General features: G+C 39.1%; 1 protein-coding gene across 1 annotated transcript; it reads right to left on the minus strand.

Annotated features, from left to right (window-relative positions):
- Nucleotides 1–228: 228 nt before the first annotated feature.
- LOC115821390 (arrestin domain-containing protein 3-like) lies at nt 229–23,872 on the minus strand. Its single transcript, XM_030785218.1, has 9 exons — nt 23,617–23,872; nt 23,249–23,309; nt 22,865–23,012; nt 22,559–22,655; nt 22,097–22,353; nt 21,516–21,607; nt 13,475–13,565; nt 4,173–4,282; nt 229–244 (listed from the first exon to the last, which is right to left on the minus strand). The coding sequence occupies exons 1-9, from the start codon at nt 23,870–23,872 to the stop codon at nt 229–231; spliced, it is 1,128 nt and encodes a 375-aa protein (XP_030641078.1).
- Between the last annotated feature and the right edge of the window lie 906 nt (nt 23,873–24,778).

The raw sequence follows: 24,778 nt of genomic DNA on the forward strand, positions 1-24,778 counted from the left end.
TGATACAGTGTTTGTGTTGCATCTTTGAATATCTCTGTAATTAACACGCCTCCTTTATGCCTCCTTACCAGAGGGAACGTTATGGCTCATCAAGTTTAGAACTCTTGAGAGGAGTATCAGTATGCAAAAGTCTAGCGTGCCATTGCAAAGCCTGCTGGCACACTGCTGACAACTCTCTTTGATACGGTACCACCTCAGGGCAGTATCTTGACTGTCTCTTCAATTTGCTCACAAACTTACCCACCTGTCAGAGAAACAGAGACAGGGCACAACATGAGAACCGGTTTTAGATGACAGACAAGGCCAAGGTGCCGCAAAGTTCACACATCCAAGTGAAGTAACCTGAGGAAATCATTGCCAATGGTCGTCAGTGTGAAAATAGGATGGTAGAACTCTCTCTGTTCCAGGGTCAAAGTTTTAAATCAATCTTTACAGGGGACAAGTCACTCAGCAACGTGTGACATTGGACAAGGATATTGTAAACCTGCTTTCATGAATACAAAATATGACTCAAATGTCCTCCCATCGTACAATATTAAGAAACAGACACTGTATTGTCACTGGAGTTTCTGCTATGCGCAATTAACTTTTGCTTCTCAGTGAGTAGGATTTTAAACAGATACGATGAAAGTTACAATTAGAAATATGCTTTTTTTTCTGAAAGTATTTGAATCATTATGTGATGCTTTTGGCTATGAATGTAGAACAGCTTTCATCCCATATGTGACTTGATGAAGAACGGAATGAAACGGAAGGATGAATAATAATTTCCAGCTGCTAATGACGATCGTGTTCCAAAGTGATTATTGAAGAGATTCATTACACATAGATTGAACTGAGGAGGATATCTCTTTGAAATGTTTTGCCAGAAAATATCTTTATTTATGTTTTCACAAATCGTATCCTATTGATTGTGAACCTTGTAAAAATATTTTTCGGACCGTTTTACATATAGATTGTTTACAGATCTGTGTTATGTTACTGATTTCACTCACGGACTTTACCGTTCTACATTTACATTTACTTATTTGGCAAAGTTTTTTTTTTTTTTTTTCCCCCAACAGATTATATAGTGAAGGCATACAACACAGAAACAGCTAAGATAATATTATGTCAGGGAAAATGTATTGAGGACACATCTTTGTCACTTGGCTAGTCTCAGACTGAATCAACAGAATTATAAAACTGTTTCCTTGAGAACTTTACAAAAGAGTCCTACTTTAAGAGACGGCTATGAAGAATTCATAAAAGCTGATATGATGCCAAAGAGGTTTCATTCTTCATTAATCAAGGAGTCGGATACAATGAAGGGCAAGGATTTGTGGTGCAGTTGTTGAGCCGGTTTTTGACAGTGCCTCAGTGTGGAGTAGCTGACATGGTGTCAGTATAAATGGTTGATTGCTGAGCCTCTGACAGGCTTTGTGTGTTCTGATGAGCTCCTCTTCACAGGTCACAGGAACCACACACAGTTTTCTCTGCCAATTTAATCCCTCTGTGACCAATCACGGCTCAGATCAGCACGACTCCAGGCCTAGGATCCTGATTTGAGACTGACGCCGAATTGCAACAGAGATTTTTTTTTTTCTCTTGAGCAATGTGTCTGTTTATCAGTGACCATAACAAAGAAGCTGCCAAAAGCTTGTTGTACTTATTCAGTTAAGGTCAAGATTATTTGACAATTTATTTCTGTTGGGTAAAACACATTGAAAAGTGATAATACAATACATTGCAGTGCCCAAGGTAAAGGTTTGGGTCATTATCATATAACTACAAAAACAATTGCTACTATTTAAATTGCATTATCTCAGTAAAGCAAATAAAATGTAGAATAGCCTATTACAACACAACACAAAGATAAATGGAAATGTTAAATATACTGTGCTCGCTCAAATGATCACACAGAACTTTTTACACAGTGATAGCAAACACTAACTGAAATGTTTGGTCTTTTTTTTTATAACTACTCTGGAACTACCCTACGAAAACATCTTACTGTTCGTTTATATGTACTTTGCTTCAATTGCAAGACACAAACAAATGATTATCTCTTTGAAATGGTGTTATACGAAGGTCAAGTGCACATCTGGTTGCAGTACCTTTGTCTATGCTTGGGGAAGGTACTTAATCTCTGCCGGCTGGCATCACATCAGGAACTGAAACAGCACGGACAACCTTGGATACTGTCAGAGGAATTGAACTGAGAGAAGTTGCATTCAAAGAGGAAATGGGATGGAGATTATGTAAGCTTTGGGTCCAAAGCTTAGTGGGACAACTCTGTCTAACATACATGCTGAAAAATGCATTACCCATCTGTGTGTGGCTTTTACCAATCTTGCAAAGAGGAAACAAATCAAGACCAAAGAATGCTTGGCCAGGCGTCTTTTAAAAGCGCAAATAGGGTAGGGTGGATATCTCAGATGTTAAAGCCACATGGTAAAATTTTCCAAAACAGTGTCAATGAAAATGAATTGCAAGTAAAACCAAAATGTTGTGTTTTTACACCAAGGGTGCTGTGAACTGCAATATGTCCTTCTAATTACAAAGAACAAATCCCACAAGTAAGTCCCTCCTTACCGAACATATTAAAAGTTTCATTGGGTAAACACATTTACACAATAATACATCAACGTAATTAAATACAAATGCCTGTTGCCTTTTCTTTCTTTTAAATCCACTTCATATTCTCTCTACAGGTCTTGATTTAAACATATGATCTTCAGCCTTACCCTAATGCCACAGATGACAATGTAGGGCTGCAATGAGACACAACACATATTCGAGGTGGTTCTATCACTTATTGCTGGACATTGTGTAGATATTCTGTATTTTACAGAACAGCTCCTGAATTCAATAATTTACAGATGGGAAGCAGTTCTAATTTAGAAACACGGCTTGTCTGTATAGGGCTAATCAGCGTGTTCCTTTGAGAGCACCTCCTGTCTCTGTACCTTCGGATTCTAACTTGCCCTTGTCGTGCAAGCTTGGGAAACCATGTGTTACAAACCTAGATAGGCCTCTCCGGAGCGCTGTGTGCATCTTGCTTTATCCCCTGTACGCCAGACAGTCTGGAAGGAAACGTGGGTAGAATGGTGCATCCGATAGCGAAGCTGTTTTCTCACGAGTGCTTTAAAAGCATACTGCAAGCTCACGGTGCTCACTCACCTCCTTAGCATATCTTCCGTGTAAGTCCTTTGACTTTTGATGTGCCCTCCACCTTTTCTTCCTAATTTAGAATGACCTAAAATCCATGCTTTTATCCTTTGCTGGCAAAGACTTTCTCACAGAGTGCCTGACAAATGTGGAGTGAGCAACAGAATACAGTATTAAAAAGTAGTTTAATTCTGCCAGGCTCTCCAAGAGGGAAGAGAGAGGGATTCTAGAGTAGCCATCCAAGTGAAAACAGCTAGCTGTCTCGTCAGAGACTCCTGGTCACAGAAGACAAATATGTCGACTATGTCAGACGAGGAAATATGAGTTTAAGCACACCCCTCTTCACTGCATAGCAGTTCCTTAGCCACGTGCGCCACTTAGCAGTCTAGCCGTACCATCTTAGAATTTCTGGTTGCACTGCTAAAAAATTCATCATAATTGAACACACTGAATATGAGCATCGGTCATTCAATAAATTATGAATGCCGCAGATAAAAATACCCCACCATTGTCAGCAATTCACTTTGATGCAGCGATGTTCAAGATTAGGTTACGTCTCTGAGCCCCGCAATCAATAGCTGGTTGACAGTCGACCTTGTTCATTTTCATTTTTATTTGGGAGATTTGACAGAAAATAATAAGAAAAATAATCTCATGGGAGCCTAAGGGTGGACCTTAATGTTCCCCTTTAGGCAAAATAGAGCTCCTTAACATATGTATACTCCTTAGGTGTGTATCTCAGTTTCCCCATAAGACATCATCCATAACCATAATGGGGTGAGAATAGATTTTATATAATGGCTGTATTAATTTAACAAATGTGAAGAAGTCACGTGAATCCATTGTTTTTGTTTTGTTTTGGGTTTTTTTCATTTTCCTACAGGCTTGATGCAGTTAATAAAAAAGGTATGTTTTACATTTTTACAAATTTTTATTTTTTGGATGTGATTAAAGAGTGGGACTGAGCTATTCTACCCATGAGTGATTAATGAAAACAGTATCGCTCATGCTCTCTGGCTGACCTTCCTGCAACTTGTAAGCTGCTTTTGCTGGTGGCGTTATCCTGACGCAGTTTCACACCGTGGGTGGTGGGGGGCAGGGTGGGGGCGTGAGGCGATACGTGCACGGCAGCCTAAACAAACAAAACGTGTTCCAAATCGTTACTTCTGCCCAAACAGTTGACCGGCTCAACACCGCTACCCGCGCGTAACATTGGTTTCAATGTTTGGCTAAGAGAGATAACGTCAGTGGAATTTGATTTGACAGCAGTGATGTGACAGATTCTCACACTCTTGTATTTGCCTGGATTGTCTCCTTAAATAAGTGAGCCTGAGTGGCAAGTTTATCACTCCTGCTTTGATAAAGGTGGATGTTTTCCTTTGTTTGTGATGAACACATCACTATTAGACTATGTTTCCCACACTAACATCTGACAAGTGCCCTGTAACAGAAAACAGCAATAGGTTTGAGGAGGACCACTGACCTTTAAGAGGGGAGCACACACACACACACACGCACACGCACACGCACACGCGCACGCGCACACACACGCGCGCGCGCACACACACACACACACACACGCACGCACGCACGCACACACACACACACACATGCACACACGCACACACACACTTTTCTGTCTTTCATACTTGGATTACATCATACCTGGATTACAGACACCTCTAAAACATTTTTAACAGCCCTTTTATAATATCCATTAATCTGTTTTTTAAGGCTGATAGATAGGTTACATTTTATTCACTGTTGCCTGGGGAGCTGATGTAGATCCTAAACAGATCAGAGACTGACCAGAAGTAGGTGCGTAGCATACAGCAAGCCACTGCTTTCATGCCCTTGAGTCAGGTACTTGTTCCAGTAAATTGCTGGGGGAATATTTGACCCTCCCCCTCCCCCCTTTGCCCAAAGCCTCATATTCTAGTTCATAAAGAGAAGGAGAAACTAGTCCTTTGTTGATGTTATCTGGTAACTTACAGGGCAACTAATTTCTGGGCTGTAATCTTTAAGCCTGTTTTGTTACACTGAAAGGCACAAACAAAATCTTAGAATGTTTTTAATCGGAAAATAGAGAGACAATTTAGGGTTTCATGTAACCACACACGCAGATGATACCTTGTGTTAGAACCTTCCCTGGTGGCCTAATTGGTTGTAAAAATGTGTGTTTATTTCAGAGCACTAAATGACGAAACAGCTTTAACCAACTAGGCTACATAAATTTAAAAAAAAAATGACTGTCATAAGATTGCTGTACGGTGCTAATTCTGTCTCTGTGGGTGCCAAGCTTGTTCCTTCGCTCAGCAAACTGGGCCTCATACAATTCTAATGAGAATACAGTCAAGAATGATAGAGAAAGGTGCAGATTTGCTGCTCAGTCCATGAACACACAGCCTGGCAAAAAATACTACAACTTAAAAGGTGCAAGTGTTTCAGAGTTCTATACATTTCTAAATAAATCCTAAAAGAAAAAAATGTGATGAGCTGTCAAATAAAACCTCTATTACCAGCACCTAGTTAAGTAACTAAATTTAGCTTTTCCATCTTAGCTTGACCTACATAACAAAGCGCTTCGACTGCCAAAAAGGCGAACTGTAAATGAAAACAACAGTTAAATGTTTTATTTTGGGTGTGAAAATCTTTTGTTGAAATAAGGAAGGGAGGATGCATTTTCTTTTGTAAAAATGGCATGGATTTATGTTGAGAACATAGTTTCAAACAAAGCAGTATTCAGAGTTCTCACACCCAACACTACTGTCTCCTGTGGTTACCATTTGTAGTGTTCACACACACATATTGAGGAGGAAGTGGTGAGAGAGCTGTCTCATGTCTTAACCTCCCTGGAGGAGGGAGAGAGAGACAGAGAGAGAGAGAAAGAGAGAGAGAGAGAGAGCGAGGGGAGAAGTGAAGAGGGAAAGAACAACAAGCGTGCAGTTATTAATATCACAGTCACACAGGACCAAGATGAATCGGACCGCGCTTTTGTCTCTATTGTGTTATTTGGGCCTGATGACACGGAAAGAAAAACGAAGACTTTGAAATGGATCTTGAAATGGTTTTTATAAGTCCCCAGTGCAAAACAACATCTCGAAGTAAATCTCTCCCTTGGCCTCTGCCTACTGTTTCTTTGGGTTAAGCCGTGGCACATCAGTGTGTGCGGTGCAAAGACACTGAACTTGTTAATCTCAAGTGATTAATGCTGAGAGCCTAATATTAAGGAACAGACTGCCACAGGTGGAGCAGTTGTATGAAACCACAATGGGTGGTGTGACCAGTAACCAGCCCAAAGTTTTATGTCTTCCAACAGCTCCACAGGCCTGAGTGTTTTACTCCTCTTTTACTGCAGGTTTTTGCCCACACAGTAAAGAGGTTGTCACCAAGGATATCTATAAGTAGTATATTTATGAACAAACATGAAAAGACTATTAGTATTGTTTAAGAGTTCTCCTTTAAAAGTCTGCAATTAAGTGCCTTAAATTAGCTGTAAGATTGCAAATTTGTGCCGCTGCATGGTACAGAGCTGTGCGGTTTTGTCAATCTCTCAACATCTCGTCACTTTTTGGTTTAGTCGGGGTGTGGACCAGTGTGAGTGCAGCCAAAGAAAAAACAAACATGCAAATCAAAAAATATGTATGACTACAAAGGAGGAGAAAATCTGGCAAGCTGTCCACTGGAATGCTATATTTATTGTCTAGCTTCTAGTGAAAGAATATATACAATGCCCAACCGTGGAAAAAAATAGCAGAGGACAAGAGGACAAAACAACATTATTTATATGCTTAGAGGAAGTTTAGAGCTCAGGGTAGGGAAAAAAAACACAAGCATCCTACACTTCACATTCACTTGGGTTTAATCTTACCCACTCACATTCATTTGGTGTCATACCAATGTATGGATTTTACTCATGTGTATACCCACAGGCAGACACTTCACTGAGGGAGAGTAGTGAAGGTGGATGAGATGTTTGTGGAGAAATGTAATTAGTCTGGTAGTGACTACGTGACAGACTGCTCTGTCATATAGAGGAAAACTGGGCACTGGTACCAGAATAGACCCTTGAGGCATGCCCCTAGCCACTTAACTGCAGACTTTTAAAGTAGCGCTGACCCTTCATCTACCCTGTAACAAAGTCACCTTTAGCACTTTCACTCTGACTCACCTCTGTGCAGCTCTACAGCCTTTCTCTTTTTCAATTGCATGCGCATACACACGCAGCCACATGAAAAAAATGAACAAGTGAGAAAACTAGAACTTCATTTACAGTTAAGCCGTGGACACCCAGGGTCAGCAGACACCCTCAAATTCATGTGAAGCTGACAGCATTTTAGCTTTACATGGTGTTCATGAACACCTGATTATTTTTGTCTTAAGTGTTGCAAACAAAGTATTTAGTTATTAAATATTGTGAATCATGTCTATATAAGATTCAAATAAAATCCCTTGCTAAACTTATGCGTCAGCACTGATAACCTGGACTTGTCAAGTCAACAATCGATAAAAATGCTGTAACCAAGTTACATGATAAAAAGAGAGTCAGTTTAAATACACGGTTTAAAAATGAAACAGTTATATCAATATACGAAAGAACTGTATGACAGCAAATGCAAGAAATTGTCTTCTGTGTTTGGAAGACTGCGTCTTCTGTGTGTTTCCCATTACTTAACTAGTGCTTACAGCCTTGTCACCACTTCCCCTGCTTGCTCTCCCCAATTAAACGGCATGACTGATATCCAATATGTGAGTAATCTTGTCAGTAATGTCACTGCCACTTTTTGTATTGATTTAATTGTCTTGTTCCTGTGCCATCTTTTTTTATCCACTGCCATAAAACAGTAGCCTCAATCAAACCTCTGAACTGAATGTTCAACAAAAACAGAGTTGATTGTATTTTAAATGGTTTCTGTGTTATTTATGTGCGAGACCAATTCAATATGTTTTGAAAATCAAGGTCAAAACGTGCTATACACAAAAAATAAGATAAATTGCTGAATGTCAATTTCTAAATGCTACAAGTCAAGCAATGTAGACATGGAATCGGTCTAATTTTGGGAAGAATTACCTCTTGAGTGGAGACTTTCAAAATTCAGTGTGGTATAAAATTAATCCTAATCCTTGTCTCGGACATCAGCCACCAGTATGCCTAGAAAGCACTTGCATCTGAATGAGGACACCCCCCTCCCCCACCCCCCCAAAGATGTTGGTTGTACCCTCTAAGAGAGAAAAAACGGTCAATGTCCTTTGACGATAGCGTGGATATTCCTTTGATGCTTTTCTGGGATGGGGATAGGAGGCTGATGGGGACCGAGATTTAATGTCCTACATTTTATCTGTAATTGCTGTGGATGTATTCATTGTTTTAAGGTTACATCATTCACTGAACCAGAAAGGTTCTGCTCACTCTGTATTCGTGCTGTAGTCAGCGATGACGATCAGTGCTGATAACTAGCACGATGTAACATTTGACTAACCTCATTCCCTTTAGTTAAATGTTAATGAAAGTATTTAACAATATTTTATGGGCCTCATCATTTAACTCTGTGCGTATTAGACAGTTCTTACCACTGTAGCCCTAAAACTGTTCACAAGAAGATTGTGTTAGAACTTCGCCTCTTCTATGTTTTTAAGACTCTGTGCAAATTGACCTTTTAGAATCAGCTCTCCCTCTCCATGGGGGCTTGACCTGGTTGCATGCATACGGTCTGGTTTACACAGGCCCAAACTGAGGCTGAGAAAGGCGGATTTTTGCTGTCTACTGTGGACATCTTCAAGAGGTGTCTACAATGCTCTGATGAGTAGGAATGTAGCAGGTGGAGTACAGAGGCAAAGATGAAACTGCATGTTTAATGCTTTCTCCACTAGTGAAAAGCCTCATTCGTCTTTTCCAGATGAAAAGCTGTCACACCTGCTACACGCCATAAGACACAAATTGTGTTGTAGTTATCTCTTCTATTTGGTTTTACTATCTGCTATTCTTTCAGAATATGTTGCACATATCTAGATGTTTTTGGTCACCATTACTTTCACCATTACTCTAGTGAACATACTAAGTCATGCACGTTTATACAGTGTTACCTTGTCTTTCTTGATATGATATGTGCTTTCAATGGAAGATTTTGAAAGTGAAATTATGATAGGGATGGAAAAGAACAAGGGCTTTATTTACACTTTGATGAATCTGTCTCTTATGCAATCTTTTGCTATCTTATCATATTTAAATGATAATATTAAACCAAAATCACGATTATATTCCGAAATCACGCTGAGGAGGAATTTGTCTATAGGCAAACAGCTGAGACCTTAAGTTACAGCACACCTCACAGATTTGACAAAAGAAAAGAAGGTTAATTTCTTTCTGCTCATAGATTGATACTCTTTCTCATGGACACAAAAGGTGACCCTTCCACCCTAGCCCTTAGTAAGCCAGTAAAATCTATAAAACCTAGCAGTATAACAGCATACAAGTTTTATTGTTAATGCCTATTGATTCAGAATGCCACAAGCTTGAGTATAATGCCATAATGATGTACTTTACTCAGAACAACTTAATTTTTTTGAATTTATCCCAGCAATGGTACTAATTAGTTGACCAAGTTTGACTAACTGTAAAGAGTAAAATAAAGGGTGGATAAAATGTGTTATTGTTTTAGACATCCACTAATTGATCTGCTTTATTGATTGACTTTCTATTGTTACATTATTGTTAATCTCCTCCACACATCATAGTCTGTGACTCTAGTCCCTTAGACTCTTTATTCCTAATTCAGTACAATTGAAAATGTAGGATCATCAATAAAGCTAATCTTCAATAGATATTTTCAGTGATTGCTTTCTATTCTGGTTGTCAAGATGGCATTAGGTTGCACAATTCGTAGCCAACTAATCCAGCTTTGTGTGTGAAAAATCTGTTCTTTTTTTCTTGAAACAAAGGTGACAGTTCATCTTTGCAGTGATCACTACTAATTCCTCCTGCCAGCATGAATGATTTCTTAGCCTAACACTGTCCAGAGTGTTAAATGAAGGTCTTGGTAATTTACTCTAAGAGAGGGTGTGCAGTGAAATAGCAATAACTAAAGTTCTTTATCTTTGCTTCACTTTGTGCGACAGCCAGTAGTGTCTTATTAATGTCTCATTAGTGCTTGAAGAGTGAGACAACTGACTTCCTCACTTTGTGGTTAATACAGTGCCTATACAATGGGTTTTCTCCCTCCCTCTCTCTCTCACACACACACATGCGCGCGCACACACACACACACACACACACACACACACACACACACACACACAGACTCCCTCTATGCCCTTGAGCTCTTTGTCTCCATTCCAACAGCACATGACTCCCCAGTTGCTGAATTCCTGCCATCTGGCAATGCCAGCAGTAAAACCGAGCCTAAAGAAATACCAGCTGAGTTTGCTAACAACCTCTCACAAACGTCAGAGTCCAGCCTGAAAGAGCGTTGAGGAGGTCTAACCACACAGGAAATGGTTGGCACGGTTGAGTGAAGAAGCACCTAAAAGGGATCAGAGTGCTGTTTGACAACACAGAAACACAAAACAGTGTAAAGGTACTGTATGTTTTCTCCCAGTATGGATTGCCTCATCTTAAAACCATTGGGAATACTCTCCATCACGATCCTGGAACTGGCACAGTAACCTGCACACACACAGTAACATGCACACACTTTGCTAATCCATGGGTAAAACATCTCTTGTCATGTTCACTGATGTTACATGTGAAATGTATGGCAGTGCTCCTTTGGGCATCATATGACCCAGTATGCAGTACTGCGCTATACCAAATTATTCATACACAATACATTTATTGTAAGTGAAAACATCTACTGCACAGATGAATTACTAAACACTAGGCACTATGAATCCAGGTGAACGTGTGGGCCATTAAATAGTTACGTCTGATGACAATCAAGACAAAGCTCTTTTTTTTATTTCTTTGGATGTGGATGAGTGCATGCCACTGAACTGAAACAAAATATTAATCACTAAAATAGCTACAAAAATAGTTCTCCGTTGTTGTTATAAGACAAATAATAAAATGTAAGAGCAGAAAGACAATAGTCGGATTAATATGCTGCCGTTGCATTAGTCCTGGTATTCTGTTGACAATAACCACACTTCAAAATGCTGATTTCTTACAATGCGCTCAGCAGCACAACGGAGGAAAAACTAAGCACACCACTGAGGGTGAAGTTGAAGTGGTAAGTAAATTATGGAGACATCTGAGGTTCCTCAGTGGCGCTGAATCTAAGAGTAACCAATCCTCGACAACTTCAGCATTCATTTCCTAACCAAACAAATGTATCCTGATAATGCAAGCATGGAAGAATTAATCATCTTTCAACAGCAAACTGCTCATACGATCCTTTGAGAGACAAAAAGTCTGTCACGTAGTGTCAGCTTATCTCATTGTTATTGGACAGCCCACAGCGTAGCATGCCGCTCCCCACCTGTGAGACGAAACATTGAAGCTCTGAAGTGTGTTATTCTGAATCGAGCTCAAAAGAGATTGCATTGAGTTATATAGCCATCTTATGTGCTTCAGTGGGAGTAATCTGGCTGAGCTTAGTCCCCTCCAGGTAGTCAATTAAAGCCATCCATATGCTCCCCTCCAAGGAATCAAATACCTCTTGGACCTAATGATACTTGCATGCTGCATCCCAGCATAACAGTTTCAGATGAAGTCCCAGATGAAACAAGACATAATTCAATAGGCAATCAAATGAGCTGGTCCAAGCGAATTCATCAAGGACACAGAGAAATAGAATTCCATCCAAAAACAATAGCTCAACAGAATCCCAAGGAGGCTAGTATGAATCTCTGGAATAGATCTGTGTTATTTTCTTTCTATGTGCTTCTTCCTTGAAAGTGGGTTGTACTACACTTTTCCTCAGGAAGGAAATGTCAGTATTTTTTAAGGCTATTGTTGTGTATACAGAAAGGTGTAGCCCCTTTCCTATACACATCTACTTGAAACAGGAAAAAAAAGTCAACCAAGACAATTTTATAGTGAAAATCATATAATATACAGTAAATATATATAACTTTAAAAGTAAAATCTATCAAAATGGTCTCTCGTTACAACTGTGCAAGTATCCAAGTCCTCAGTTCTCTTTTTGGTCCAGTGCTGCCATATTTGTTTCAGTCAATGAATTTTTAGGAATATTTTATAAGATGAGCTAAGGATATTGCCGAGGGCTTTCAGTAAAGCTGCCACAATTAAGAAGCCTTCGGGAATGAATCAGAAAATAAAGAAACTGTTTTATTCAGCTGTTTTTAAATATATGGGAAGCTGTTGTAACCAAGGCTATACATAGCAAAAATCAAGAATAAGTTTAACTACAGCTGCTGCCATGAATGCATGCACCATCATACAAATTGGTGTGACCCGGCTTTGATTGAAGTAATTAAGTAATTAAAATGGAAACTAGTAAATATTTCTTTTGGATCATTGTTTGGTCTTTGTTTTTTAACTGGGATCCTGAAAGTGGAATATGGAGAGGAGGTATCTACAGTACGGTATTGTTCACATTGTTTTAGAAAATTACTTTTAAGAAAACCTTGTTCAAAAACAATTCTTAGTGGCTAATGTTAATTCAAGTCATCCGTTTGCTTGTGTGGTATTTGTCCATGTTGACCTCTGTCTTTCTTTTGTATGTTAATTGATCCTTCATGAGCTTAAGTTAATGTCTCACTAAGTCCACATCATAAGGCACTGGCATTTGTCACTTCCTTTGTTGTGTGTCATGTCTTCAAGCCAGATTTCTCTTTTCAAGCCTCTAGCTCTTTCATTGCTGACTTTCCAATATTTGGCAGAATAATAAGAGGTACTTTAATTTTTGGATCTTTACTGAAGGAAACATCCATAATGACCTGCAAAAAGAACAATGGAAAATTGTAGCCTATCATACTGAAAAAAATAACAGAAAGGATCGTATCAGTTTAGGAGTGTATTTCTCTATGTTACTCTACCGCCAGCCTCATAAATACATTTTCCATCACATTTCCTCAGAAGGCCTGAAGCCTGGCATTTCCTAAATGTTTACCCTGAATAGGGATTCATTCTTATCTTTTGGCTTCTTGGTAGTTTTGTCACAGAATGCATCAGGTTGGGATATTTGATCATTATGTTTGATCAATTACAATAAATTTTGACAACTGTTTTAAGCCCACTTGACTCTGAAACTAAACCATCACCATTCTTTTGTATGACACAGTATTATATGCGGATGTAGTCCTACTGACCCACTTAAGACTTCTCTGATAGGATAAGTCATTAAAATCAAATTGTTTGCCGTACCTTTCGCCTGTACTCCACCATCAGGATGCGACTGTTGAGAATGGTTGAGGTGATCTCCCTGGGTATGGTCAGCACTTTGGACACAATCTGTCTTGTGGAAGAGGGTAAAGGCTCACCTTTCTCCTTCAAGATACTGTGGGTGTATATTTGTCTCCTCCCACTGGCAAAGAAGCTCTGCTTTTAGTAGAGGACGTATTTTGGTCCAATCTTGTGGGTTGAGCTATTGACAATTTCACCCTTCACTACTAAACCCTCACCTGCAACAAAACAAACAGTTTTAGTGCAGTGAACCCTAGTGACAACAACTATTACTACTACTACTGATACTGCCACGCTGACAGGCAACAACAGTATTATCATCACCTTTTAACCTGCTAAATCATGAAAGCTAAACAGCTTCCTCGAAACTTCCAGAATAACTCGCCCAGGCAAAATATCTCCATTTGAGAGGGTGTTGTTCTCATTTATGGCATTGTATTCAATTCTGACAGTCATAATTAACTTAGAGAAGCTAAATTTAATCCCCTGACTTGTCAGTGTAAGTATACCAGATGTTTATAAATTCCCATACAGAGCACAACAAACTCCAGCCTCACAGTGACACAATGCTTAAAGGTAAGTTTAAATAAACTGTAACTTTGACATGTCCCTACTGTTCAAAGAATTCATTCTGAAACCAGCTCCACAGGTTTCTTTTTTCCTTGAAAGTAATTTAAGGAATCCTATCATGTTGAGTTATTCAATTAACTTTGCCTCTAAATCTCACATAGTGGCAGACCAAAGAGTGACAATGTCTACTCTAATAACCCTAATGACTTGCCAAATGACCTTAATGATTTAGGTCAGTGGTTTTCAGCTTCAGTGTTAAGGGAACCTTTCTCTGACTGCATTTGTTTTAACTCTCAAGTATCACAGCTGATTGAGTTAATCAAGGGTTTGATGATTAGTTGATTGGTGGAGTCAGGTGTGATAGTTCTGGGCTGAAATAAAACTTTGCATGGCAAAGAAGCTGCTATGGACTGACGACCTGTCCAGGGTGTTTCCCTGGCTTTCGCACAGTGAACACTGGGATAGGCTCCAGCACCCCCCGCAACCCTAATTAGGCTAAGCGGCTTTGAAAATGAATGAATCAATGGCAAGGAAGCCCTGAGTAATAGGTCCCTAAGGTATTCCTTCTGTTTGAGTGACTACACAAGCTGCCATAGTAATACAGGGCCATGATCTACATGATCTACTCTAATGTTCTATTAAAATTGTTTAATTTTTCACGTTACAGCACAAAAGCCACACTTAAACGCTCACAAAACTTCAGCACAAATCAATTTTTATATCATCAGTTAAAAATGCAGACCTTGAAGTATCTCAGTTATAAAGAACTCTCCCCCATTTTTCTGAGAAACAATACTGCAACACTTCCATAATCTCAGTCTGCATGGGTGCTGAAAGGGAAACACTCATGTAACCACGTTCCATGTGGCGTTGAAAAAAATAATGATTGCAAAATTTTTTGAATCTCATTTTCATTTACAATGTAAACCCAAACAGTGGCAGCAACTACATCCACTGTAGGTCACATGACCGGTGTCATTGTTATAGGGGCCCAATTCCAAACAAATGCTGAAAATGCTTGATTTTAATGTGATTTGATTTCCCTTTTAGATATAGTGCTTTTAGATGTAGTGCTCTCCAAAAATTTGGGTAAAAAAAATGGGTAGTTCCTCAGTGGAGGATTGCGCTCTCCGACGTAACGGAATAAACTGATTGTCATCAGTTTTCTGCTTGTTGCTGTTCTGTGGAGCTTTTTGCTAGTGTGGCAAGGAGCTGCCTTCCAAACTCTACAGTAGTGTTTCACTAGACACTTGGCTGATAGGACCCCCACCACCTGTTCAGGAAAGAGTGGAGGCTGGAAACTGACACTACAAAAGTCACGGTGGATGAGTTCTGCAGAGTGTTATGACCAAATTCCGCCCAAGTGAACCATTTACTCCAATCACCAGAATGGTTGGACACAAAACGCTGGAGGAACTTTTTAAACTTCTGGTTGACCCTCTCTACTCCTCAAAACTGGGAGGTGAACTTGGACCCAAACCTCAACACAATGTCCATGGGAAACCCAGGAATCTTAAATACCTCCCTTAAGATCTCTGCTGTCTGTGTTGCAGTAAGAAGCTTAGCTAAAGCAATGAAGTGTGTGGATTTTGAAATCCAACCAAAAGCTACTAAAATAGTGGTGTTACCTGGGGAGGGAGACCTGAGATGAGATCAATGGAGATGCATGATAATGGATGGGAAGGAACGGGGAAAAGATGAAAAAGTCCTGCTGGTCACTAGGGATGCATGATTTGGGGAAAATATATAATTGCAATTTTTCTGACACATGTTGCAATTGTGATTTTATTTGCGATATAATTTTTTAAAGTCAAGCTTCAGCTCAATATTCACTGTGTAATAGATTTAATACACAGTGAATATTGAACTGATTAATAATGGAACATTACCACCTGAGATACTATTGAAATATTAACTGCTCTATATTCTAATTCAAGGATGATAACTTAAAAGAGATTGCTTCCAACATGTATCTATTAGATTTTTTTTTAATTACACAGCTTTGTTGAACGTTTGATTCTGATTGGTCAATTATGGCATTTTGTGGTCTGTTATTTCTGAACAGCAGACTGCGGCTATGAATAACAGATCATTACTATGGATGCAGCTCTGATCACTAACGGACTATTTTCTTTGTAGCGGAAGCAATAAAATCATTTTTAAATCAATATTTTGTGTCAGATTGATTTCTTTACTAAGCAGCTGAGTAATAAGAGGGATAATGTACAGTGAGCCAGTCATTACTGCAAAATAAATCCCGACAGGGTGATGCAGGACCCCGATGCGAATCACCCTGTGGGGATTTATTTGTCAATAATGACTGGCTTGCTGTTACATTATCCCTTACTTAATTGGCATACAACATAGAACAATCAAACACAGAACAATTATCACAAAAGCTGTGACTGTGTTAAGCTAAATAAATAAAGGAATAATAATTAGAAAAAAAAAATAAATTCTCCAGTGCTGCTTCTGGCTCGGCAGAGGCCATTTTTCTGCGCCAGGAATGTAACATTTTTCTTGAGTTTCATGCATTTGTTGTTGGTGGGCGTATACGCAGTTGCCTTGGGTCACTTCTGATTGGTGAGCATGACTGGTTAATGAGGAACATGGCACGTCTGATTGGTGAGCATGCCTGTCACATAAGGAGGACGGTATGAATTTGTGAAACCCTGGGTCAGACGCACTTCGTAACGTATATCCTAAATGGCAGCCTTTTGCAATTTGCTAATCACATTGTTTCAAATCGCAATTTAGATTTGAAATCGATTAATTGTTCAGCCCTATTGGTCACTGATGGGATGATTTATTCTGGCCATAGCCTTGACAGACAAGGTCGAAGGACCAAACATCTTGGTGCATATTAGGCCACCAAAACCTTCTTCTCAGGAACTTGTAAGTTTGACTGACACCTGAATACGTGGAGAAGTGACCCCTTTGCAAAACTTGAGGACGTGCTGAATGGGACATGAGCAGACATCCAGGAGGACCTTCACCTGGATCTGATTCATGCCTCTGTGCCTCCCCCACAATGCTCTGGATCTTCCACTCCAGTGACATAGAAGGGTATCTGTTAATCTGGGAGAAATCACACTGATGGGAGAAAGCATCAGCCTTCTGATTTTTTGACCCAGGACTACAGGACAGTGGAAAACTGAAGCAACTAAAAAAATGGACACCTGGTTTGGCTTGAGTTCTGTCAGCTTGGCCTCTTAGATGAGTGTTATGATGTGTCCAAATGATGAATGGATGGTAGCCCCATCCAGCCAGTGCCTCCACTCCTCTGATGTTATTTTTTTGGCTAGAAGCTCATGATCAGCCACATAATTTCTCACTGAATGGGACAGTGTCCTAGGGGGAAAAAAAAAGCATAAGGATGCAATCCTCTTTCTTTCAGTGAAGTCTGGGACAATAAGACCCTCATCCCTACATCCACCTCAACCACAAAGATGCACAGGCTATGGCATTTTGCTCAGTAAAAATTTGAGAAAAATCACGATACTCAGAACTTACCTTAGGGAACACATCTGAGGCCTTTTGGTGCACTTTAAGGCCGGGATGCACTGTATGGAAGTGACAACAATAACTGTTAGATTACCAGCATAATAGGTCTTCAGACATGGGGCCCCAGGCAGGGAGGGAGGCTGAAGACCTGGAGAGCTGGTGATTGCACAGAGTGAGGGTGACCAGAGTAAGGGTATTCAGCAGGGACTTGAGAACATAAAAGGTAGTGTGTGGTTTTGTTCTGCAGTTAACTGTGAAGGAATAGTTTGGAGATAAATTTCACCTGAGCCAAGTGGGTTACCAGCAATAGACCGCACCTTTAACTTAACTTTTATCCTTTATCCTGATAAAATGTCAGCTTAAGGTAAAGTGAAATCCAAAAAATTACCTGCTGCCCCTAAATCTACAAATACCTCAAGATGATGACATGAGGTTGAGATGATTATTCAGCCTGGCCAGAGTCCCTAGCAATAAGAGCCAGGAGTGCTGTTATGGTCAGAAGACTGCTCTCATCATCTATGCCTTCCCTCCCCTCAATGACTCTGCTCTTTCCCTGAAAGTTGTGGGCAGTGAGAATAAGTCTTTTAAGTGCATGTGATCCACATTCTGAACAGGAGAAGACTCTAATGAAGAGCTTGGTGGTGTTGTGAGGTTGGCCGCGTATTCTCTTGAATACACAACCACCCCAACAAGACATACAAGCTCAGAATAGCCAGTTCCCTGCTTCTTTCACTGATTTGACTGTCAATCTGAGTTGATAAAAAAGAAATGACTGACTCTAGGTCATTTTCCCAGCCTCTACAAACCAGCTCACCCATAACTCTTTAAGACAGTCTGTGGTGGAAAGCAGCTATCAAGGCCCCTCGGCTCCAGTGGCTCTCCAATGCTACAGTACAGAATCCCAGTGCATAGTCAGAAACAGAACAGGCCCCTGTTTTGAATAAGTAGCTGCCTGGCTACTGAACATTCTGTGACTCATTTCATCTCCTGATTGAACAATACAAACTGTGCACAGTCCAGTGTCTGTAACTCCCAATGAACAGTGACCCACGCAAGTGAAATCATGCCACCATAACTCAATCGGTACTGAAAAAGAGTAGTTGTAACTCAAACACTGAGTGAGGCAACTCCTAGATCATGTCATACTTGAGCAAACCTGGCGTTTAGGGTTCTCAAGCTTGTGGAGGGGTTGGAAGTGCTGTTGTAGGCGGAAAGCCCATAGGATTAGGTGAGATGTTGGAAAATGAGTCAGAGTGAAGGAGGCTGAAATATTTGTATTGCCTCTTGTACCTGCTGTATGGACTGTGACAGCGGTTTCAGTAGTTGCTGGTGTGCTTCAATTATGTCTCCCTGATTTACCACAGCTGCTCAGATTCTCTCTGTCTGTGTTGGTTCATATCTCTGGCCTGGCCTTGTTGGAAGGTTTGTCCAAATTTTCAGGCCCTACTTGCAAAGACTGCTCAAGAGCTGTGGGGTTTGAACATTGTCCTAATAACCTAAGGAGGCAACACTGCATGAGAAGTTTAAAAGAAAAGAAAGAGAAAGAATGCCCTCATAATAAACCATTAAACTTCCAATACAGGAATTCCTAAGCATAGGCAACCACAACAAACAAACACAAGACCAAGCCAAGAATGACGAAACAGCAAGGTTTCAATACACAACCTAACAAGGTTCAGAATGAGGCTCAGGTATGAGGCTGACTTCATCACTGGAGTCCTGTCAGTGAATTGCTGTCTGCTGCCACCTGTCTCCTGGGATGCCACATAACATGAGGTACTCTTCAAAGAATTTATGGACAGTTAATGTACTACAAAAACTGAAAACAATTTTTAAATTACAGTGAGCTACCTCATCATCTGTAAAATCAGAGGGTGATGACTTGACAGAAAATAACTTATTCTTATTTAAACGACTTAAATAAGAATAAGACAATAACAATTGCATTATTTACAGAAGAACAAAATTCACCTCGAATGTGAATTAGGTTCCATTTAGGGTCAATGGTCAATTGTGGGGAGAACTGAAAGAGTTGCATTCATATATAAAATTATACTGGGATTGTCCACCATGTTTGAAGTCTCCTATCATCCACTTCACTGTGACAGTAATAACTTTGGATTCAACTCATATTCTCTTATGCTTACAAATCTCTTAGGTACAGTATTTGATTGGGCATTGTACATGTTTTTCAAGAGACAGTCAGAATCTATGAATGGAGTGGAGAATATGAAGCACTTCACAAATGTCTTGCCATTTTGGGGACTTGTGTTGTTGCTAAACATTACAGCTGTGATACCAGCCAGTATACTAAAATATGTATGTCCACCCAACTATATGGGTTGCCTATGTCTACGACCTCGCTCCTGACTGGATTCCAAATTCCTCTCCAACTGATAAACTGCTCCTCTATATAGTATGATTACTCTTTGGGGGTTTTGGATGAAAACTGTTACTGCCCTGTTAGGTTTAAAAGAAAACTATTATTCATCAGGCAAAATGTAACAGGAAGTTATCGTAAGCAGATGTCACTGAAAATGTCTACATTAGTATAACAAACAATTGGCATATAATGGGTCAGTAATAAATGCTGTCAAGTATATTAAAATGTATAGCATTGCATTTCTTTTATTGATTACCTTTTAAAACAGTGGTGCCACGGGTTGTGAATAATTTCTGAAACTGACTCTTTCAATCTGATTTTTGACAGTGTGTTTGCAGAGCCAGCTTTAATTCCTTTTTTTTTATTATTATTATTGTTAATACTTTATTCATTAATTTATTGAGATCTGATTTATCAACCCAGCAGACCATGTCCACAGTACAGACAGTCCCCTTTCAGAAAGAGATGTGTAAATAAGTGTTAAATTGCCAGGGTTTACCTAAGTCCCTATGAGTTTTCTCAGAGTCAGCATTATCACAACAATGGAGATGTTTATGTATCAAGAAGTGTAGAGAAACAGGTGTAGCCCTTTATCCTGTACCCATCTACCAGAAAACAAAGAATGTGGACCAAGAACATTTTATGATGAAGATTGTATCTTTAAAAGTACAATCTTTTACAGGGTCTCTCAATCTATTTGTTCAAGTTTCTATGTCTGTGGCCCTCTTCCATGGTCCAGTGCTAGTTGGTCCGATTCAGTTAATCCGTGACTTTAGGAACACTTTATAAGATGAGCTAAGAATCTTACTGATGGCCTCCAGTATAAAATGTCATGGTTAAGGGGCCTGGAGAAAAGGGTCAGAAAATAAAGAGATTCCTTTTAATTCAGCAATTTGTAAATGTGTTGGAGGTTGTTATAACCAAGTCCATACGTAGCAAATTCAAGAGTGGGTTAAACTACTGGTGCAATGATGAATGCATGCATCATGTGAAACAACTTGTGTCACACCAGCTTTGATTGAAGGAATGAAGTGGTGTGGTATGAGAACATAAAGTGTCTATATTGTGGTACTGATGTAGCCCTAAATGCTCAGATTATTGATGCTGAGTTTGTGCTGAATATAAGCATATGGAAAACTTTAGGATCAATGTTTATTAGATAGGTGAAATATATAAAAATGTCAAGGCATGTCAGACTACCTCAAAAGAGGCTGACAGGCCTCAGACTCCAGAGGGTTAAAGGAGACAATAATATATCGTTTGAAAAAAGAACTCAGGGCAGCTCCTTCAGTTAATGCCAGTACAGCAATGGGGCGCTACACTGATCACAATTAATATTTTTAGAAAACTACTTTTATTTTATGATAAACATGAATACAGTATGAAAACATTTATTTTCAGTTTATGTTAAACAAGTCATAAAAACAATTCTTAGAAAATTATGTTAATTCAAATCATCACTTTGCTTGGTTGCTATTTTCAGTGTGTGGTGCTTCCTTTGTTGAGTGTCATATGTTCCAGCCAGATTTTTCTTGCCAAGCTGACAGTTCTTTCATTGATGATCCCCCAATACTTGGCAGAATAATGATAGGCAGTTTCATCTCTGGATCTTTGCTGAAAGAGACATCCAGAATGACCTGCAAATAAATAGAATACTAGAATATTATAATCTATTATAATCTAAAAGAAAAAACAACAACAACAACAACAAAAATAGAAACCAGAAAGGGTCATATCAGTTTAGGACTGTATTTCTCCATGTTACTCCACCACTAGCTTCATAAACACATTTCCCATCCCATTTCCTCACAAGCCCTGAACCCTGACTATTCCTGAATTTTTACTCTGAGTTTGGCCAGAAGCTTGTTTCTTGTGGATTCTATGGCAGTTTGAATAAATAAAATGTGACAAGTTGGGATATTTAAATCAGGCCTTCACAGTGGGACTATGTTCAATAAATTGCAATTAATTTTGACAACGTGCTGTTTTAAATTCATTGGACCATGAAACTGAACAGTTGCTTTTTATGATACAGTATGATATGTGGGTGTGGTCTTACTGACCCACTTAATTCCTCTCAGGGAAAGTCATTAGAATGAAATTATGTGCCCCACAAAAATGCATACCTTCAACCTGTACTCCACCTTCAGGATGCGACTGTTGAGAATGGTTGGGGTGATCTCCCTGGGTATGGTCAGCACTTTGGACACAGTCTGCCTTGTGGAAGAGGGTAAAGGCTCACCTTTCTCCTTCAGGACATCGTAGGTGTGCACTCGTCTCTTCCCACCAGCAAAGAAGCTTTGCTTTTGGTAGAGGATGTATTTTGGTACAATCTTGCGTGTTGAGCTATTGACGATTTCACCCTTCACTACTAAGCCCTCACCTGCAACAAAACAAACAGTTTAGTGCTCCCCAGTAACATATTAGCATTATTTATTGTTATTATTATTAATTATTATTAATATTCTCAAGAGTATCCTTTAACCCACTAAGATAAACAATTTGTTATCATCCATTCTTTCTAGGTTTTGATGAATTCATTCAAATTACATTAATCAACAAGTCACACATTCAGTTCCTGTTTCTACCTTGCGTATAACCTGTCCTCTCTGTAGAAATTTCCATGGAGATGTTTCCTGAGGCGAAAAATGTGACATCCTTGTCTTTGATCCCATATTGTGGTGCCTGAAAAACGTAAAGACATCTTGCTATTACACTTGTAGAGTTTTGATAGAGTAGTCAATAGACTTTAGGATTTCTGCCATTTATGTAGTCTTTTGTAAAATACAAGCAATGAAAATAAATTTTTGTACAAGTTAAATACATTCATGAACTACACAGCGAAGTAAGGACTATGAATATGAAGGGTTATTTGATTATGATTATGTCCATACCATGAGACCACGATGGTTCATGTCAGCCTGGGAGATGAAGTTGAATTTTGTCTTATCTTTACTTGGTAGATGCAGTGATCTGCTCAGCTTTGCAGTAAGAGTGTATCTGACTTTCCCACATGTACCTTTGTAGGAAGAGGGCATGTCTCTGTAAGAGACAGAACATTATGTTAACAAATATATAACACACATATGCGCACACACAAACACACACACACACACATACAAAGGATAAATGAACAAACATATTTCCACTCAATGCTAAATGTAAGCCTTATTTCAGGAGCCTTAACAACAGAGAATGTATATTCAAATATGAAGTATTGAGGTAGCAATTTATTTTTTAAGGTATCTGAGAGTTATAGGTACAAATTCAAGACTTACTGGAAGGGAATCTGAAATGTGAAAGGGTACACATGTCTCCCAGGTCCAAGAGTGTTTGAATCTGAGGAAAAAGGAAAATGCAAACTTACTTAACAAGCCTTCACAAAGCATTAAAAAATTTATTGTGATAAATCAACATGAATGTTTTTCACCTAATCTCATTAGTGTACACTATGGATTTAATCCTCAATTACATTTCAAAAATTTCTAAACTTTCTAAGCATCTCATGTGCACCACTCTTGAATGCTTCAACTAGATTCTGCATGTCTAATCCTGTTGCCTTGTGTCAAAAACCCTGCCTAACAAAATTCCCCAAATGTTGTTCTGTTTTAATAAAGTGGAAGTATTGAGTGAGCTGAGACAGTACCTTTATGTTTCTTCTTATTTAAAAGGAACTGCTCCTGTGAGAAGTATTTTTCTTTGTCATAGTATGTGATGTGGGTGTGTTGACCATAATGTTCAGTCCACAACACTCTTGCTTTTCCCTTTGCCTTAATGGTGAGAGACTTGAAGTCTGTTTTCTTCAAAACTTCCAGAATAACTCGCCCAGTCAAAATATCTCCACTTGAGAAGGTGTTGCGCTCATTTATGGCATCATATTCAATTTTGACCTTTACTGTCATAATTAACTTTGAGCAGCTAAATTTAATCCCCTGTCTTGTCTCTATGGGTTTACAAACTGTTCACTGAAACTATTAAGCAGGCAACAAACTCCAGGGTTGAAGTGACGAAATTCTAAAACATATGTTTAAATAGGGTGTAACCATGACCACGTTGTTGAAAGAATTCACTCTAGAACCTGTTGAACAGGTTTCTTTTTTCCGCAAAGGAAAGTTAAGCAATTCTTTTTCCATCCACTTGTCCACTCACTGAACCTGTTGTAGAACTGATTTCTAACAGTTATTCAGATAAATTTGGTCTCACACAGTGACAGACCAAATGATGGTGCTGCCTTGTCCAATAACCCCACCAAACTAGTCCAATAACCTTAATGATTTTGATTTTTGATTGATTTTTCTCCATGATCTCTTTGTTATTTTTTTTCTGCCTTTTTGATTTCGTGTACAGATAGGAAATAGCACAAAAGAAACAAACAAAAAGTAAAATAAAGAAAAACTGATTTAGTGTTACTCTTTCTTTTTGTTCAAGTGACTGTACAAGCTGAATTCCATATTAATACAGACCCATGATTTGCTCTCTGTGATATTCTGTTATTTTTTTAAATTGTTTAATGTTTTATGTCACAACATTTCAAAACAAATTGATTCTTGTCTCTTCTGGAAAAAGTGCAGACTTTAAAATGTTTCAGTAGTAAATACTTTAAAGTGTTTTAGTTGTAAAGAGATCTCCCTTATTTTTCTGAGCATAGGCCAGACCAGAAAAACAGCATTTGTATAAGACTACATTAGCACTAGTGAATAATGTGTGAGTAACCACATTCTACGTGGGTATTGTGCAATGTAATGATGCTGAAAAGTATGATTGCGATTTCTAAAAGCCAAAGATTTTCCTTTTGCTCACAGTGTAAA

Source organism: Chanos chanos, chromosome 9 (genome assembly GCF_902362185.1).
Source record: "Chanos chanos chromosome 9, fChaCha1.1, whole genome shotgun sequence".
Taxonomy (NCBI): Eukaryota; Metazoa; Chordata; class Actinopteri; order Gonorynchiformes; family Chanidae; genus Chanos; species Chanos chanos.